This window comes from Ranitomeya variabilis, chromosome 8 (genome assembly GCF_051348905.1).
Source record: "Ranitomeya variabilis isolate aRanVar5 chromosome 8, aRanVar5.hap1, whole genome shotgun sequence".
Lineage (NCBI taxonomy): Eukaryota > Metazoa > Chordata > Amphibia > Anura > Dendrobatidae > Ranitomeya > Ranitomeya variabilis.
In genome coordinates, this window is record NC_135239.1 from 204,801,871 (window position 1) to 204,823,026 (window position 21,156).

At 40.7% G+C, this 21,156-nt stretch overlaps 1 protein-coding gene across 1 annotated transcript in view; it reads left to right on the forward strand.

The window, feature by feature from the left end:
* The window catches only part of LOC143787563 (sodium- and chloride-dependent creatine transporter 1-like), a 52,387-nt gene extending 34,874 nt beyond the window's left edge, over positions 1-17,513 (forward strand). Inside the window, exons 11-14 of the mRNA XM_077276420.1 lie at positions 217-319; positions 12,546-12,646; positions 12,998-13,168; positions 13,832-17,513. Coding sequence (XP_077132535.1) covers positions 217-319; positions 12,546-12,646; positions 12,998-13,168; positions 13,832-13,975 — 519 coding nt within the window. The 3' untranslated portion in view covers positions 13,976-17,513. The remainder of the gene's footprint in view (positions 1-216; positions 320-12,545; positions 12,647-12,997; positions 13,169-13,831) is intronic.
* Positions 17,514-21,156: the final 3,643 nt, after the last annotated feature.

The window sequence follows — 21,156 nt, forward strand, 5'->3', positions numbered from 1 at the left end:
CGATCGCAGTTCATTGGCTGTGGACTGTGGTAACCTTACTGACCGTAGCGCATGAATTTGTACGGTTGACAGAGTATGTGACCCTGAACATCCATGGATCTGCCCATCCCTGGTTACGACACCTTTTAGCTTCATCAATGACCATGATCTGGCAAGTCCCTTCTGGGAAAAGTAGATCGTTTATCCTAAAAAGTCCAATGTGGTTTCTCCCTTTAGGGCGGGATGTACGTCTTCCAACTTTTCGACTACTATTCCGCGAGTGGCATCACGTTGCTGTGGCAAGCTTTCTGGGAGTGTGTGGTTATTGCATGGGTTTATGGTAAGAGATATATTTGATTAAGTAAAAAGTTCTTGCAGCAGCCTGCAGGAGTGAGCAATTTGTGGTTTAATAAGGGAAACCATCGGCAAGCTGCTAATCAACCTGCTGTTCTGTTATGTCTCTCTATTTAGTACTTCATATAATATCACCCTACAGTCCGTGGGCTGTGGGCCTGATAAGATATTTAAAGGGGTTGTCTATGGGCCCTGTCCGATAATGCAGGATAGCCCTATTCGCTTGAATCCTCTAATACCAGGCACTGACCTCCTCAACAGGTTCCTGAAAAGGCAGATCTTTCCTTTATTTACCTTTTTTCCTAATCCTTAAACTCTCCTTTATTCTCCCCTGGACCACACAAATCACTATAACATTTTTCAGTAACATCTGAACTACTTGCTGATGGTTTCCATATAACAAAAGACAAATTGAGAAGTGAATTTGAAATAAATAAAAATGGCATGAATCTAATTAACCAATTATACAAAGATGTTTTGTTTCAATTTTATTTACGCTATAGTTTTTTTTTGTAAGCCCATATAATGAAAAAATGGCCATATGGTCGTATGTACCTACTACCAATTGATTGTGGTCTTATCACACACAGTAAACTACGATCATAGAGTCACAGGCCATTAACTTATTGTCCAACAGTGGAAAATAAGAAGTATCGGACTATAATTTTCTATGAATTAATCTGACATTTGTGACCATTATTAGTTCATGAGACTAATTAGTACCATCTGGGGCATTAGAATTTTGCATATAATTAGTTTCTGCTGTTCGCTCTTCTATAGTATTACTGTACCGCTATTATACAACATTGTCGTAAGTTCCCCAGAGTTCAGCGGAACCAATAATCACCGTGATACAAAGTATAGCGGTATTCTATCGCCATCTGCTGGTGTTATGTGGCAGAACACATGAAGTAATTTATACGTTAAGAAAAACAAAAAGTTGACAAGTTATACTGAAATACGAGGCTTGATCATACTACCACGGGTCAAAAGCTCTCCCGCATAAAGAATGTGTACAATAATACTGCCCTCTGTTGAAGAATATATCTGCTTATAATTAGAGATGGGCAAACCCGAACAATAGAATTATTCTTACCGTTAATTCGGTTTCTAGGAACCTTCCACGACGGCATATGGAGGTTGCCTCTTTGCCCTAATGGGGAACAGGAAATGGAGAGGTTAAAAGGCCCTCCCACCTCCCTCTCACCAGTGACTTATAACTGAAAACCATAGCACCGGTTTACCTTGAATCCCAGATTTAAATCCAGGAGTATAGGGAGGGAACTAGCGCCGTCGTGGAAGGTTCCTAGAAACCGAATTAACGGTAAGAATAATTCTATTTTCTCTAGTCACCTTCCACGACGGCATATGGAGGAATACCAACTGATTGGCGCTAGGGAGGGACAACGGCCTGGAGTACTTTCCGGCCGAAGGCTAAATCCTTGTTGGGCATTACATCCAATCTGTAATGCCTGGAGAAAGTATGCAATGAAGACCATGTGGCTGCCCTGCAGATTTGCTCCGCTGATGCACCTGCTCTTTCTGCCCAGGAGACTGAGGTTGATCTAGTCGAATGAGCCTTGATTCCCACTGGAGGAGTTTTGTCTTGAGCAAGGTATGCTTCCGCTATTGCTTTCTTTATCCAGTTGGCAATAGTACTTTTGGCTACCTTTTTTCCCTTATTTTGTCCTGATGGATGGATAAATAGATTGTGGTCAATTCTGTAAGAACTGGTTTGTTCTAAGTAAAACAATACAGTGCGCCTGACATCCAGCATATGGAATCTCTCTTCTTTGGAATTTGCAGGATTTTGGCAAAAAGAAGGTAGAATAATTTCCTGGGAGCGGTGGAAGTCCGATACGACCTTTGGAAGAAAGGAAGGGTCTAGGCGCAGTACTATAGAGTCATCTCGAATGGTTAGGTATGGTTCTCTTATTGAGAGAGCTTGTAATTCTTCCACCCTCCTTGCTGATGTAATAGCCACTAGAAAAATTGTTTTGTAGATTAAGTTTTTCTGGGAGCAGGAGGATAATGGTTCGAAGGGGGGACCTGTAAGCCCCTGTAATACTAGGTTGAGATCCCACAGTGGTACTGTTATTTGCTTCTTAGGGTTCATTCTGGAAGCTGATATCATGAATCTCTTGATCCAGCGATGATTTGCCAGATCCTGATCAAATATTGAACTGAGGGCGGACACCTGGACTTTTAAGGTGCTAGGCCTGAGGCCTATTTCTAAGCCCTTTTGCAAAAAGTCTAGAATTTTTGAAATATTCGGGTTGAAGGGATCCGGCACCTCAGGAAGACAGAAGGATGAGAATTTCTTCCAGATTTTATTATATATTGCAATGGTTACAGGTTTCCTAGATTTTTGAAGTGTGGAAACCACTGCTTCTGATAGTCCTCTGGCTCTTAATATTTGGGCTTCAGTAGCCATGCCGCCAGATTCCACTTGTGGGCATCTAGGAGATGGATTGGTCCTTGAGAAAGAAGGTCTTCTTCTATCGGAAAGTGGAGCGGCCCATCCACCTGAAGGTCCACTATCAGGTTGTACCAACTCCTCTTGGGCCACAGTGGAGCTACCAATATGGTAGGCGTTTGTTCTTCTCGCACTTTCTGTAAGACTTTCGCCAGTATTGGGATTGGTGGAAACGCATAAGCCAGCCGAAAATTCCACTTCTGGACCAGTGCATCCACTCCTTTGGAGCCGTCCCTGGGGTTCAGAGAGAAGAATGCTTCGACTTTCGCATTTCGGCTGGATGCAAAGAGGTCGATTTCTGGGAGACCCCATTTGTTCACCAGCATCTCGAAGCTTCGGTTGCTCAGGCACCATTCCCCCGGATGTATGTCTTGGCGACTTAGATAGTCTGCCTGAATGTTGGACGAGCCTTTCAGGTGAACCGCTGTCAGAGATAAGAGATGTCTTTCTGCCCAGGAGCATATCCGGGCAGATATATTCTTCAGGGAATTGTTTTTTGAACTGCCCTGATGTCTGATGTGGGCCACCGTGGTCACATTGTCCGAATATATCCGAACGTGATGTCCCTTGATCAGATGACCTCCTACTAGTAGGGCTTCTTCTACAGCTTTTAGCTCTCTGTAGTTGGAAGATTTCTTGCTTGTTGACTGGTCCCAGAGACCTTGGAAAGGGGTGTGATTTATCATGGCCCCCCAGCCTCTCTGGCTGGCGTCCGTTGTTACTGTGGTCAGTGGGACTTGCGTCCAGCTGACCCCTTTTTGTAAATTTTTTGGGGACATCCACCATGCCAGGGAGGCCTTGACACGACCTGGTGTGTACAATCTCTTGTTTAAAGAACTGGGATGACCGTCCCAATTCTGCAAGATATGTGCCTGAAGAATTCTGGAATGGGCCTGGGCCCATGGTACCGATTGAAAGCAGGCTGTCATCGAGCCTACAAGAGACATGCCTTCTCTGATTGTAGGGGATCTGGCTCTAGCAGACGCCCTCTCTGCACAGCGAATTTGAGGTATTGGCGATGTCTCTGGTGAATGGGGATGTGAAAGTAGGCATCTTTCAGATCGAGAGTGGCCATGAAGGAGTGTGGACCTATCAAGGGGATGGCATTCTTCACTGATTCCATCTTGAATCTTCGGTACTTTATATGCCGATTGAGATTCTTTAGATTTATAATGACACGGGACTCGCCCGATGGCTTGGGAACCAGAAATAAGCGAGAGTAGTGGCCGCGATCCCTCTCCGATTCTGGTATCTGGGATATCGCACCTGACATCTTTAAGGCTCTGAGACCGTACGCCAAATTTGACTGATCTTTCAGGGAGGGTAGGGAGGTGACTTTTAGACCCCGTGGGGGGGAGGAAATGAATTCTATTAGGAGACCCTCTTTGATGACATTGAGGATCCAGGGGCAAGAGGTGATGTTTTGCCACTGGGAGTAAAATTTTGAAAGTCTCCCCCCCACTGGATCGAAGTCACCGTTTCTCCTGTTGAGACTGCTGCTGCTGTTGTTGAGGGATGAGGATGTTTCTCCCCCCTCCCTTCGGGTAACTCCACCTCCCGGACTTGCCTTTCCCTCTCTGAGAGGTTTGGGCCTGAAAGGGACGAAAAAACTTCTTTTTGGGAGTTTTTTGTTCTGGGAGGGCTTTCTTTTTATCGGTTGCTTTCTCCAAGATGTCATCAAGAGAAGGCCCGAAGACGTAGTTACCTTTAAATGGTATGGCGCATAACTTGGCTTTGGAGGTGATATCACCAGACCACATTTTTAACCACAGCGCCCTTCTGGCCGAGTTAGTCTGTACTAACGACCTTGCAGCAATTCTGATAGTTTCCATCGAAGAATCTGCTAGGAAACCCGTGGCTCTGAGACTAGGAAGGGAGTCTAATAATTCAGCTCTTGAAGTGCCCTGGGATATGCGAGACTCCAGTTCACCTATCCAGCGGAATAGAGCTCTAGCCACGCATGTTGATGCGATATTAGCTTTGAGGGCTACCGAGGAGGTCTCCCATGATTTCTTTAATAGACTCTCAATCTTCCTGTCCATCGGATCCTTTAATTGCGACGAGTCTTCAAATGGAAGAGCCGTTCTTTTAGCCACTCTTGCCACCTGAGAGTCAACTTTAGGGACATCCCATTTGGTCATTTCGCCTTCTAAGGGGAATCTACGCTTCATCTCGGATGGAGTACTGAGGCGTTTTTCAGGTAATTCCCACTCTTGGTCAATCATATCAGAAATATTCTGGTGGATTGGAAACCCCACCCGTTTACCCTTAGTTATGCCACCAAACATCTGGTCCTGTATGGACTGTGGTTCTGGCTCCTCCTCCAGCCCCATAGTACTGCGTACTGCGGCTACTAAGTCCTCAATCCAGTCAGAAGAAAAGAGATATTTTCTGGCCTCAGATGAAATAGAGGATGCAGATTCCTCCTGACGACCTGAGGATGAGGCATAAGAGAGGTCTGACTCAGATTCAGAATCCTCTTCCTGGATCTTCCTTTTTTTGGCTGGAGAGTGCGGAGGGGGTGGCGGAGGGGTTGGAGGGGTAAAGGCTGCTAGGGAGGATTGCACCTCTTGCTTGACCAGGGACCGGATTTCCTCTAGCAAAGAAGGTTGCTCTGCCCTGACAACTTTGTCAGTACAGGTCCTGCAGAGTTTTTTCTCCCATGAAGGTGGCAGCTTAATATTACAGATGGCACACTTCTTTTTAACAGTAGTTTTGGGGGTAGACCTTTCTCCCTGCAATGAGAGGGGAGAGAGAGAGTGACCAAGGATACCCCAAATTACTATCTAAGGACCCCTGTCCCTGCGGCACTTACTGTGGCAGGGGCAGCGCTGGGCTCTGCAAGCGCAGGGCAGGTAACGCTCTCCATGACAGGAACAGTCTTACCTGCGACGTTTTCTGGCAGGTTTTATACACAGTGGTATGCACCTGCCCCCAGCGATGTGGATACACCTCTTCCCCTCCATGGTCCAGCGTGGAGGACGCCGTCCTGCACGAGACACCGCCGGCGGAAGTGCCTCCAGGGAGCGCAGAAAGGACCGGAAGTGACGCGCGCGATCACTTCCGGGTTGCCAGCAGCGTGTTGGAGGGGAAGAGACCGGAGAGCTCCAGGAGGACTCCGGTCAGGAAACACTAGCCTGCTTTGCCCTCACGGGGGCGCGGGAAGGCTAGGCACAGGTCCCGAGGACACCGCAGCGTGGTGCGACGGGAGCAGCATAAGAGGGGAGGTAAGATACGACCCCATGCTGCCCGGTTACACACAAGCCGACGCTTGTTAGATGCAGCAGTCACCGGCCACCACTGCATATGAAGTAAACCTCTCCTGTCCCATGGGGAACAGGAAAAGACACTGGTGAGAGGGAGGTGGGAGGGCCTTTTAACCTCTCCATTTCCTGTTCCCCATTAGGGCAAAGAGGCAACCTCCATATGCCGTCGTGGAAGGTGACTAGAGAAAGTAAAGTTCAGCGTCCGTACCGAACACCTACTGTTCGGTCACGGATATCAAACACTGACTTCACTAGCATGTTTGGGTTCAGCCCCCCGAACACCGGGTGTTTGTCGCACTGTCATGTGCATAACAGGACGCCAAACACTGCTTTTGATTGGCAGTAAAATCATCACCGCCAGTCAAAAAAAAAAAGACGGCGTGGGGTTTCCCCCCTGTTTTTGACAACCAGCCAAGCTAAAGCTGGCAGCTGGGGGCTGGTATTCTCAGGCTGGTAAGGGGCCATGGATATTGCCCGCCCAGCCTAAAAATAGCTGCCTAGATAAGACACATCTATTAGATACACCAATTCTGGCGCTTTGTCCAGCTCCTCCCACTTGCCCTGTAGCAGTGGCAAGTTGAGTTCATATTTGTGGAGTTGATGACACCTTTGTATTGTCTGGTGACATCAAGCCCACGGATTAGTAATGGAGAGACGTCTATAAGAGACCTATCCATTACTAATCCTATAGTTATATGGTAAATAAAGACACAGCCAGAATAAAGTACTTTATTAGATGTTTGGGCCCCCCCATTCAAGTGAATTGGGTTCTAGTCCAGGTACTTATCTGGTGCCCAAACCCGAACTTTTTGAAACTATTTGGCTGAACCCGCCAGACCTGAACATCCAGTTGTCCACCCATCTCTACTTAAAATCTTGTACATAGGGGGTAATATTATAGTAGCTATATTTTTGTTCATAGGGAGGTGGTAGTATTATAGTAGTTATATTCCTGTACATAGGGGGTAGTATTATAATTATTATAATACTACCCCCTATGTACAAGAATATAACTACTGTAATACTCCCCTTTTGTACATGATTATAACTGCTATAATACTGCCCCTATGTACAAGAATATAACTACTATAATACTGCCCCTATGTACAAGAATATAACTACTATAATACTGCTTCCATCTACAAGAATATAACTACTATAATACTGCTCCTATGTACAAGAATATAACTACTATAATACTGCCCCCTATGTACAAGAATATAACTACTATAATACTGCTCCTATGTACAAGAATATAACTACTATAATACTGCCCCTATGTACAAGAATATAACTACTATAATACTGCTCCTATGTACAAGAATATAACTACTATAATACTGCCCCCTATGTACAAGAATATAACTACTATAATACTGCTCCTATGTACAAGAATATAACTACTATAATACTGCCCCTATGTACAAGACTATAACTACTATAATACTGCTCCTATGTACAAGAATATAACTACTATAATACTGCCCCTATGAACAAGAATATAACTACTATAATACTGCCCCTATGGACAAGAATATAACTACTATAATACTGCTCCTATGTACAAGAATATAACTACTATAATACTGCCCCTATGAACAAGAATATAACTACTATAATACTGCTCCTATGTACAAGAATATAACTACTATAATACTGCCCCTATGAACAAGAATATAACTACTATAATACTGCCCCTATGGACAAGAATATAACTACTATAATACTGCCCCTATGGACAAGAATATAACTACTATAATACTGCTCCTATGTACAAGAATATAACTACTATAATACTGCTTCCATCTACAAGAATATAACTACTATAATACTGCTTCCATCTACAAGAATATAACTACTATAATACTGCTCTTATGTACAAAAATATAACTACTATAATACTCCCCTTTTGTACACGATTATAACTGCTATAATACTGCTCCTATGTACAAGAATATAACTGCTATAATACTGCCACTATGTACAAGAATATAACTACTATAATACTGCCCCTATGTACAAGAATATAACTACTATAATACTGCTCCTATGTACAAGAATATAACTACTATAATACTGCCCCCTATGTACAAGAATATAACTACTATAATACTGCTCCTATGTACAAGAATATAACTACTATAATACTGCTCCTATGTACAAGAATATAACTACTATAATACTGCTCCTATGTACAAGAATATAACTACTATAATACTGCCCCTATGTGTAAGAATATAACTACTATAATACTGCTCCTATGTACAAGAATATAACTGCTATAATACTGCTCCTATGTACAAGAATATAACTACTATAATACTGCTCCTGCTCCTATGTACAAGAATATAAGTACTATAATACTGCCCCCTATGTACAAGAATATACCTACTATAATACTGCCCCTATGTACAAGAATATAACTACTATAATACTGCTGCTATGTACAAGAATATAACCACTATAATACTGCCCCCTATGTACAAGAATATAGCTACTATAATACTGCTTCTATGTACAAGAATATAACTACTATAATACTGCTGCTATGTACAAGAATATAACCACTATAATACTGCCCCCTATGTACAAGAATATAGCTACTATAATACTGCTCCTATGTACAAGAATATAACTACTATAATACTGCTGCTATGTACAAGAATATAACTACTATAATACTGCCCCTATGTACAAGAATATAACTACTATAATACTGCCCCTATGTACAAGAATATACCCCTTGTTACCCCTTGAGGAAGTGTCCAGTTTCGGACACGAAACGCGCGTCGGGTCATCCACCGTCCCACACGGGTCTGTTGTGCTGTGCACATTGCGGTAAGCCTTGCTATAGTTGGTTTCCATTTGATGTTACATGTGGGGCTGCATTTGCAGCAGCGTACGAGCCTGCATTACATGTATTAGAGCCACCTTGGCTATCTGCTTTACCTTATATGCTACCTCCACTGTATCATATTACTTCATAGCACTGCTCACCTGCTAGAGAGGCGTGTTTATTAAATGCCTTCAGTACTTAGTATTTCTTTATATGTGCACATCACCCTATACTGCCTATCCTGAATATTATTGATGCTCTATTTTGTATGTTTTTAATTGTCGTTAAATAAAATTTATACCATGTTATTCTTAAATTCGAGTAAACTTTTTTTCTCGTTATTTTGATATAATACTGCTCCTATGTACAAGAATATAACTACTATACTGCTCCTATGTACAAGAATATAACTACTATAATACTGCTCCTATATACAAGAATATAACTACTATAATACTGCCCCTATGTACAAGAATATAACTTCTATAATACTGCTCCTATATACAAGAATATAACTACTATAATACTGCTCCTATGTACAAGAATATAACTACTATAATACTGCTCCTATATACAAGAATATAACTTCTATAATACTGCTCCTATATACAAGAATATAACTACTATAATACTGCTCCTATGTACAAGAATATAACTACTATAATACTGCCCCTATGTACAAGAATATAACTACTATAATACTGCCCCCTATGTACAAGAATATAACTACTATAATACTGCCCCTATGTACAAGAATATAACTACTATAATACTGCCCCTATGTACAAGAATATAACTACTATAATACTGCCCCTATGTACAAGAATATAACTGCTATAATACTGCCCCTATGTACAAGAATATAACTACTATAATACTGCCCCTATGTACAAGAATATAACTACTATAATACTGCCCCTATGTACAAGAATATAACTGCTATAATACTGCCCCTATGTACAAGAATATAACTACTATAATACTGCCCCCTATGTACAAGAATATAACTACTATAATACTGCTCCTATGTACAAGAATATAACTACTATAATACTGCTCCTATGTACAAGAATATAACTACTATAATACTGCCCCTATGTGTAAGAATATAACTACTATAATACTGCTCCTATGTACAAGAATATAACTACTATAATACTGCCCCTATGTACAAGAATATAACTGCTATAATACTGCTCCTATGTACAAGAATATAACTACTATAATACTGCCCCTATATACAAGAATATAACTACTATAATACTGCTCCTATGTACAAGAATATAACTACTATAATACTGCCCCCTATGTACAAGAATATACCTACTATAATACTGCCCCTATGTACAAGAATATAACTACTATAATACTGCTGCTATGTACAAGAATATAACCACTATAATACTGCCCCTATGTACAAGAATATAACTACTATAATACTGCTGCTATGTACAAGAATATAGCTACTATAATACTGCCCCTATGTACAAGAATATAACTACTATAATACTGCCCCTATGTACAAGAATATACCCCTTGTTACCCCTTGAGGAAGTGTCCAGTTTCGGACACGAAACGCGCGTCGGGTCATCCACCGTCCCACACGGGTCTGTTGTGCTGTGCACATTGCGGTAAGCCTTGCTATAGTTGGTTTCCATTTGATGTTACATGTGGGGCTGCATTTGCAGCAGCGTACGAGCCTGCATTACATGTATTAGAGCCACCTTGGCTATCTGCTTTACCTTATATGCTACCTCCACTGTATCATATTACTTCATAGCACTGCTCACCTGCTAGAGAGGCGTGTTTATTAAATGCCTCCAGTACTTAGTATTTCTTTATATGTGCGCATCACCCTATACTGCCTATCCTGAATATTATTGATGCTCTATTTTGTATGTTTTTAATTGTCGTTAAATAAAATTTATACCATGTTATTCTTAAATTCGAGTAAACTTTTTTTTCTCCTTATTTTGATATAATACTGCTCCTATGTACAAGAATATAACTACTATAATACTGCTCCTATATACATGAATATAACTACTATAATACTGCCCCCTATGTACAAGAATATAACTACTATACTGCTCCTATGTACAAGAATATAACTACTATAATACTGCTCCTATATACAAGAATATAACTACTATAATACTGCCCCTATGTACAAGAATATAACTTCTATAATACTGCTCCTATATACAAGAATATAACTACTATAATACTGCTCCTATGTACAAAAATATAACTACTATAATACTGCTCCTATATACAAGAATATAACTTCTATAATACTGTGCTCCTATATACAAGAATATAACTACTATAATACTGCTCCTATGTACAAGAATATAACTACTATAATACTGCCCCTATGTACAAGAATATAACTACTATAATACTGCCCCTATGTACAAGAATATAACTACTATAATACTGCCCCCTATGTACAAGAATATAACTACTATAATACTGCCCCTATGTACAAGAATATAACTACTATAATACTGCTCCTATGTACAAGAATATAACTACTATAATACTGCCCCTATGTACAAGAATATAACCACTATAATACTGCTCCTATGTACAAGAATATAACTACTATAATACTGCCCCTATGTACAAGAATATAACTACTATAATACTGCCCCTATGTACAAGAATATAACTACTATAATACTGCCCCTATGTACAAGAATATAACTACTATAATACTGCCCCTATGTACAAGAATATAACTACTATAATACTGCCCCTATGTACAAGAATATAACTACTATAATACTGCCCCTATGTACAAGAATATAACTACTATAATACTGCCCCTATGTACAAGAATATAACTTCTATAATACTGCTCCTATATACAAGAATATAACTACTATAATACTGCTCCTATGTACAAGAATATAACTACTATAATACTGCCCCTATGTACAAGAATATAACTACTATAATACTGCCCCTATGTACAAGAATATAACTACTATAATACTGCCCCTATGTACAAGAATATAACTACTATAATACTGCCCCTATGTACAAGAATATAACTACTATAATACTGCCCCCTATGTACAAGAATATAACTACTATAATACTGCCCCTATGTACAAGAATATAACTACTAGAATACTGCCCCTATGTACAAGAATATAACTACTATAATACTGACCCTATGTACAAGAATATAACTACTATAATACTGCCCCTATGTACAAGAATATAACTACTATAATACTGCTCCTATGTACAAGAATATAACTACTATAATACTGCCCCTATGTACAAGAATATAACTACTATAATACTGCCCCCTATGTACAAGAATATAACTACTATAATACTGCTCCTATGTACAAGAATATAACTACTATAATACTGCCCTTATGTGCAAGAATATAACTACTATAATACTGCCCCCTATGTACAAGAATATAACTACTATAATACTGCCCCTATGTACAAGAATATAACTACTATAATACTGCTCCTATGTACAAGAATATAACTACTATAATACTGCCCCTATGTACAAGAATATAACTACTATAATACTGCCATTTCCATGTTTGGGCAGTCTGATTGTATATGACATTGTGCTGATTACGGATTTCGTTCTCTTCAGGCGCGGACAGATTTATGGATGACATTGCTCGGATGATCGGTTACCGGCCTCTCCCTTACATGAAGTGGTGCTGGTCAGTGATTACGCCTCTTGTCTGCGTGGTGAGTTATGATAAAGATTAGAAGTCACTATGGCAATGTTGGTGAAACCTATCAAGCCATTGCTGGGAGACGGACAGAAGAGCCCCTGTGCAGTGCAGTAACTCATCATAATGCACCACTCCTGCTTCGGAGGTGGTAGTGGCCCCCTGACCTCTTGGGCCCCTGTGCGGTTGCACCAATGATGTCTGCCCCTCTAGCATACACTGGATCTCTGCGGAAAGGAGAATGGTGGTGTCTTATGGATGGTATCAGAGTGCCACCTAGTGGTGGTGATCAGTACTACATATTTCAGTGCTAATCTATTTTTTTTTTTGTTTGTTTGTTTTGTTTTGTTTCTCCTGTTGGTTTTAGGGTATTTTCGTCTTTCATGTGGTTAACTACAAGCCTCTGACTTACAACAAAACCTATGTGTATCCCTGGTGGGGTGACGCGATCGGCTGGGGTCTGGCCTTGGCTTCTATGCTCTGCATCCCGCTCACTGTTGTGTGCAAGCTGCTAACATCCAAAGGGTCTCTACGGGAGGTCAGTGTCCCAAAAATGTGTGTTCATCAAAATGTCATTCAGTTCCAATGAAGGGCTTTTATCGGCAGATAAATTTGACGTATATCCAATATATTGGCCAGATTTACTGTTTAGTAACATCAATGTCAAAATAAAAATTTTTATGATTTATTTACTATTTTTGCAAAATGAAACAAATTTAAGTTTACCATATTGTGCTTGAAAGATTTTTTTTTTTCTTTTGAGATTGTTTTTTTTTTTTTTTTACCATTGTGGATAATATTTATTATTTATTAATAATAAAAATAATATAATAAAAATTTTATAATAAATATAAATGTTTAATGATAAAAAATAATTGCAACAATATTTTGTTTTATTTTCATAATTAACATTCTTCATTATAAGCGTTGCCTAATCTTATGTTTTTATATTAATTATAATATTATAAATATTATTACTAAAACCTTAGATTAGGCAACACTTATAATGAAGAATAATGTTAATGATGAAAATAAAACAAAATATTGTTGTAATTATTTTTTATCATTAAACATTTATTATTATTATTTATTCTATTTTATTTATTATTCTTATTTCATTTTTATTCTTTTTTTCTTCTTCATTATAAGGGTTATCTAATCTAAGGTTATTTTTTTCTTTTTTTTTTTTTCCCGCTCTCAGCGTTGGCACCACCTCACCACCCCGGTGTGGGGTCACCACCATCTTGAGTACCTGACCCCTGAGGCAGAAACCAAACTGCTCCCTCCCGACTCGCTGATCACGCTCGGCAAAGACAAAGCCACTTTGTTCGAAACCGTCATCTAAGAAGCCGCCTATGCGAGCAGGCGCCGCTTATCGTGTGTTGTAACGTGTTGTGCCAATCCGTCCATCTGTCCTTAATCTTCTGTGCTGCCGTCCACGACATGGCAGAGCCGGGATGGGGGGCAGTACACCATTATATCACCCACCCCCTTATATATCATATCCGCGTCTGCCGTGTAAGATCTCGCCGGGATAATGTCACTGCATATATCGCCTGCTCCATGCCCGTATTATAGCCGATGCCCGCTCCTGGGCAGGATACATAGAATAGTCTTGGCTTGTACCCCCTGATTCTAGATAATGAGGGGTTAGAAGAGTACGTAGCTCATCTGTAGACCACTATGACCTATACGTGAGCCCCCCTTTACCCTTAGTGAACAGCAGAGGGGTCCTATAGATCACAGTGGGTCCCTTTTATGGTGCTGCATTTTACCCTGGTGGGGATTTCCTCTTTCATGACCCTTGTTTAGCTGGAGTGTGCCCTTACCTGCCACCACTAGGTGTCACTAGAGACACCGTTCGTCCTCCTGGAGGAGAGCTCATTTGCATGCCCGATTCCCAGGAGGCATTTCTTGTGTCTCCACGATTGGGGGAAGAGGAAGATTTGTGTGAGCACACACATCGGGGGGCCCCGGTGAGCTGTAGGACCCCTCCTCTATGTTCTGAGCTTTCACATTCACAGTATGTAGCACTTTACAGTCATTTCTTACTAATTTAATTAGTAGAAATAGGACAATTTATTAGGACTGTTGGAGAATGTTGCAGGCTGTCCATGTCCCCTATGATGCAGACTACTTTTTCCCAAAAAAAAAAAAAAAGGGAAGTGCAATTACATCAGAATAGTTTTATAGACCGAACCAATCAGTGTTAGAGGGGCCATCTGGGGAGGGAGTAATGTTTCTGGGGTCCCACCGTCCGTCCATACAGAACTTGGTCTAAAAGTGCCATGTATGATCAGTGCCAATCATGAATATTATCCGTAAGTTCTGACCCAGGGTGTACGGCAAAGGAGGCATGGCAATGTGTAAATTACTGCGTCAACACGAGGCCAGATACAAGAGGATTCAGGGGCCATGATAATATATAGGGCACGGTAGAGTAATAGAAGAGGTAGGGTTGTTAGTGATTTCCATCCTTAAAGAAACAGCGCCACTCCTGTCCACAGGTTGTGTGTGGTATTGCATTTCAGCCCTATTCACTTGAACGTAAAAAGCAAAATCCACAGACAGATGTGGAGCCGCCATGATTTCTTAACAATAATCGACCCCTTTAAGGGCCTTGGTAACATACAGAAGTGAGATTCAGGGGTCCCAAGAATGTACAGAGTGGGGTTTTTTTCTTGTTTTTTGGTGATCTATAACAGGATGGGATTCAACCCACCGATGTGCCATGTGGTAGCGGGACCTTTTGGGCCCTCCAGCTCCATTACCCAGGTAGGATTGCAGATTCTTTACACCTTATAGCTACGTCCCAACTCCAGGATATCGGGAAGTCATGTGGCTGTAAGTATCTGATTTGCATACAGGTGGTCACATGCCAACTAGACGTGTCGGCTTCTTTCAATTCCATTGCATTGAGAGAGGCCGAGCACGTCTAGTCGGAATGTGGCCGGAAGTCTGGAAATCGCATGATTGCTGTCACGTGTCCACCCGCTATCACCAGGAATACTTACGAATCCTGACACTGTGCACACTACACACTAACAAGACATTTCTGCCATCTAGTGGTAAAATATGAAACTACATGTCACTACAGTTTTATATGATATGAAGTCACAAAAAAATGGTTCTCATACCAGGAATACATGGGGTGGGTATGGGGCCAACTCTTGGGTTTTCCTTCACGGGCTACCAGAATGTCAGTACACTTATACTGACCCTCACAATGATGCTATATGTATAATACACTACAAACATGATTTATATAAAGCCTTAAATGGTACTTTCCTCACTTGTGGGCTGCTGTCCTTTCCACTGCAGAAGACCCTGATGGGATCCCCAGATATTAGAAATGACAATAGTAGGCCGAGGTGTGTGGGGTTTTTTTTGTTTGCGGGAGGGGGGGGGGCTTAGTTGGTACATAAAGTCCTTCGAGGGGGCCTGTCTCTTCCCATAAACATGTATTTTAATTTTTTTAGCTGTTTGTAAAAGCCGCTGTTCTCCTGAATCCTGCGATGTTTTTCTTTTGTTCCTGCGCCTCTCCTTTCCTGAGATGCAGCCTCCATCTTGCCTGGATCTAAAACTAGACTCTTTGGCCAATTGGACGTGGTCTTAAGCTCCTCGTAGGCGTGTTCTTGTGCGTCACGCCCAGTTGGCTAAAACGGACTAGATTTATATATAGTGAAGAAGGGGTCATATCTCAGGAACGGAGAGTCGCAGGAACAAGAGAAAGACATCGCCGGATTCAGGAGAACAGCGGCGTTTACACCAGGTAACAAAAAAAAATTACTTATTTATGGGAAGTGACAAGAACTTTTTCAAAGACTTATGAGCAGGATCAGTGAGTAGGGACTCATCATTCTAGATAACATATCATGGCATTTATTATATATTCTTTTGCTCAAACTGATAATTTTGAGCTCTGTTTGTGCCACTTTGGTACCCGCACGTGCCTCTTGCCCATAATCGGGGGTCGTGACTTCAGACAGAGTTTTATTGGCTGCTGTTTTAAAGGAAAACCGTTAAAGTAATGAACGATCCAGTCTTTAAAGGTCCCATGATCTAGACCCCAAATATCCTGAACTGATGAATGATAATGTAGATTGCAGTAAGGGCACAATGTGGGTAGTAGTGCCATATTATTTATGATGGTTGCCTTTTTAAAGAGCTTTTATTTGACACCAAAGAAGCTATGTGATACTTGATAAGATTTTTTAGATCTAGGTGACATTGTGACAGTGAAACCTTGTGCGTTATCTGGGGGTCTAAGACTCACTATGGATCATTTCAACACGATCTTAAAAAGGGTGAGAAAAAATAAATCACTACATTGGGCGCCGCTTATCTTAATTTCAATAAATACACAAGGTTGCTTTGTCAGAAGTGACCATTTTGTCATCCGTGGTTTTTATCTTTCTTATGCAGAAGAGCCATTAAGAAAATAATATATATTAATGTAGTATCTCGCATATTTGAGATAATAGGTCTGGATGTTTATATTATCCCAGAATTTTGTTTATTTTTTTGCATTAGAAAAAGGGTTAAATCAATGCAGAGAAATCATTTATTTTTTAAAGGAGCAGAACAGTATTTTTATAGGTATGGATAACCATCTACAGTATATACCGTATACACTGGACAAACGTATATTCATCCTATTAGAACCCCTGTATTTCGGGATCTTGGGGGGGGCTGCATGTTTGTCCCTCATCTTTCATTGTACCCAGTACTGATCCCGCACATGTTCCTGCCCTTATTGTTTCTGCCACGTAGATGCTCGGTGTTTCCTGACGGCCATTATGTATTCTGATGTTCACACTCCTCCTTATCCTAGAAAATTAAATAAAAACATTTCTAAGATTATTTGAAGAAAAAAAAAACAACTTTTTTTTTTTCTAGGAAACTGCGCCTTTGCTGTCTACAGGTTGTGTCTGGTATTACAGCTGATGTCAAGCTGAAATAAAATACAAAAAAATGTAAAAAATAAATAAATGGGCAGGAGTAGCGCTGTTTCTTGAAAAGAAAAAAAAAAAAGAAAAAATTCTAATTTTAGACAACCCCTTTAAGAAATCTTTATAAATCATATATTAGTGGGGTTCTGTGTGGTTTAGTTTCCTAGTTCAGACCCCCCCAAAAAACAATGAAAAAATGGGAAACGTCGTCTATATACCGTCCACCTAACATTGTGCAGTTGTGTCTTGGCACTGTAGGTGGCAGCAGAGAGTCAAAAAAAAACAAAAAACGAATGGTTTTAATTAATAGGGAAGAGGTGTCTAATTGGCCGCCATTGAACTATTGCAAGACTACATTACCCAGCATCACCTGGCGGCCAGGGCATGCTGAGAGTTCTTGTTCTGCAACAGCTAGAGAGCTGCCAGTTGGAGACCACTTCTATACGGTGCCATCCTTATGCCATTTTCTCGTGTACGGTAATATGTGGCATGGGCATATCATCCTGGCTTTGCCGTGTGCCACAGATGTTGCTTGTAATCGTGTTACTTGTGTGCCAAAATCCCTTTTAAAGTGTTGTGTAACAGCTGTAGGCGACATGTTTTCTTTTTCTGCTACAAGGGGAACTAGAAGTCCCAGCAAACGGGGAAGTAAAGTTGCCTATGTCTCCCTCCCTTTCCTCCTTTTCACTTTTGCCAGCGCAGTGTTCACACCTCCTTGTTTTAATGCCGATATAAGAGTATTTCTATAGGTCTTATTTTTATGAGTAGACATCAACTGTATGAATAAAACTAGAAGACATTGCAATAAAAGCAAAATAAAATGGTAACACAGCGAGTGGTGGTGATTTCTGTCTTTAAAAAAAAAAAAAAAAAAAATTGGGCTTTTAAAAAAAAAAAAAAAGTTCATTGGATCCTGGAGAAATTAGCTGCTTCCAACCATATTAATGCCACTTAACTTTTGAGAAGGAGGATAATTTTATATTTTGTAAAAAAAAAAATTTTTTTATTTATTTATTTTTTTCTATGTAAAATGCACCAAAATTCTGGCTCAGAAAATAATTTCCTGCTGATCATTCAGTGTTTTTAGTTAGTAGCCAGATGGAGCCATGCCTCCTCAGTCAAGGGGATTGGAGTTTGGGATGGGAGAGGCTCCTGCTGCAGACATTTGAAAGGGGAGAGGCTCCTGCTGCAGACATTTAAAAGGGGGGAGGCCAGGATATGAAATTTTTATTTTTATTTTTTTTTTTTTTTTTGTGTCCCTTTTCTGCATTTTAGTGCCCCTTAAGACCAAGTGAAAATCTTCCTGCAATGTGCAACAGGTGGGGAATTATTTTCCAGAGAAGAGATTTTCCACTTTATGGGACCTTTTGATATGTAAAAGGACCCCTAAATTAAAAATGCATCCCCTTTTATAGTGCTACAGTCTTCGCATGGGGTATAGGAGTTTAATTACTAGTTTGATTTGACTGCATCTTTTTTTTTTTTTTTTGTCTAGGAGATCTGGAGTAGAGGCTAAACAATAGGCCGACTCGTCCGTGTCCCATTGTCCTCCCTATGTTGTGTATACGTGTGTACTATAAAAAAGGGATACATTTGTAGTCTTGCACATGCCACATAGTAAATAAGAGGGGTGCAGTTATACAGAGGATGTCTAGGGTAATGCGCTCAGGGCGCTATAGGGTTAATGGTGAACTGCTACCCCTTTTATTTGAAGCTGTCATAACCGCTACCAGCATCCTCCACTAGGGGGAGCTCAGTGTACACAGATTGAATCTGTTCCCTATAAGCACAAATCTCCATGTGCACTGAGCTCCCCCTAGTGGTGACTGCAGGCGGACAGAATTCTATCAAGTAGTAAGTCTGATTCCTTATGCAAATGTAAAATATACAGAAGTTTTGGATTTAAAAAAACAAACAATTGTAAAAGCTTTTTGCGTTTATGGGCCATTCGGAATTCTGCAATTGCGATATTTCAGTGTGTTTCTACATAGACCCTCAAGACTGCATTGACAATTGGCTTTTTGCATAGAAATTTAATTTCACCGAAAATAGAAAGAAAAATTACTATTGCTCCCACTCCCAACAAAAAATAAAAAAATAAGTTCAGTGCCGAATTAGAAAAAGAAGAAATGGTTATTATCATCCAATGAAGGAAATGGTAATGCAGCTTTGAAAGTAATGACTGGCAAAAGCTAATAGACAGCAGTATTTCAGTGCTACGGAGATGCACAGAAGAACAAGAAAAATCTTGGGGAAGATGCTTTATTATTGTTACAAATTATGGAGACATTCATTAAAGGATGAGACTACTTTTTTTTTTCTTCCAGACACAGCGTCACATCTGTCCATGGTTTGTGTCTGGTATTGCAGCTCAGGTCCATTTAAATAACTGGCTGAGCTGCAATCCACCACTAGGGGGAGCTCACTGCATATATAGTATCTGCACAGTTATTCAGTAAGCTCCTAAGTGCCCTCTAGTGGCTGATGTAGGTACACCAAATTTTATCAATTAGCTCTGTGTCCGCAGGGGATTTTGGATCTCTGTATTGGAAACAAGGCGGTTTGAGGGCGGCTACAGAGATGCAGGAAGTGATCAACCGCTACAGAATTTTGGACGTCTTTAGATTTAATAGATCCTAGGTATGAGCCATTAGATCCAAAGTAACCGTTGCAGAGTGTCAATGGTATTGTCGTGTCAGATGTTTAGGGGGATGGGGTGGGCTTTTGTGGCTGGCCTTCAAAGGAGATGCTATTCTATCAACCGAAAAATAGAAAAAAAAAGTTCTAGCTCTTGAACGGCAACAAAGGAACCTCAAAAGAGAAGAAGGGCCCTGCTTGGATGCGTTGTGTATTAGAAAAAAAGATGGATTTCAGGCATTAGATTCCATGTTGGAAGCACAAATAGCAGTTTTGTTCTATCCGCCATACTTTACACTGCAGCTCTGTTTAGTTAGATAAGCTAAAAGAAATCAATCCATGCAGGAATTCTTCTATCTATCCCAGCAAGGACAGAACGATGAAAAGAATCCGTCACGAGGGAAAGAAGATTATTCGGAAGAAAACAACGTGGCTGGCGGCGGGTTCATGGCGAGTGGAATATCTAATTGTGTGATCACGCCCTTAAAATTATGGCTTTCTAGACGCCAGTGGTAAAGCAGGAGAAAGGGTTAAATCATCAGATCCGGAGCCGTTGTACACGCGGCGCCGCCATTAAATTCTGCAAATGTATTTCTTATTTCTTCCCGACATCTCCTCTGCCTGACATGATAAAACAAATAACAGAAGACGGAGGAGAAAATCTGCAATAATCCCGCTGCACCCCGACGAGACGAACAACAAAAGCGTCGTCCTGTGTTGTGACAAGCTTTCTAGTCTTTGTGATGCTCGCTGTGATTGCGGCCGCCGCGGCTAAAGCTAACGAGGAGCAGAAGGCAGCGCCGCTCCGCGCTCAGACGCCGCTCCGGCTGCCGGCGCTTTCAAAGGACTCGCGCCTGCAGCGGCCGAATGTTTAATTCAAAGGCACCTGGGGACGTTCTCTTATTGCTGCTCGTATAATTAGGGATGTGGCGGCCAA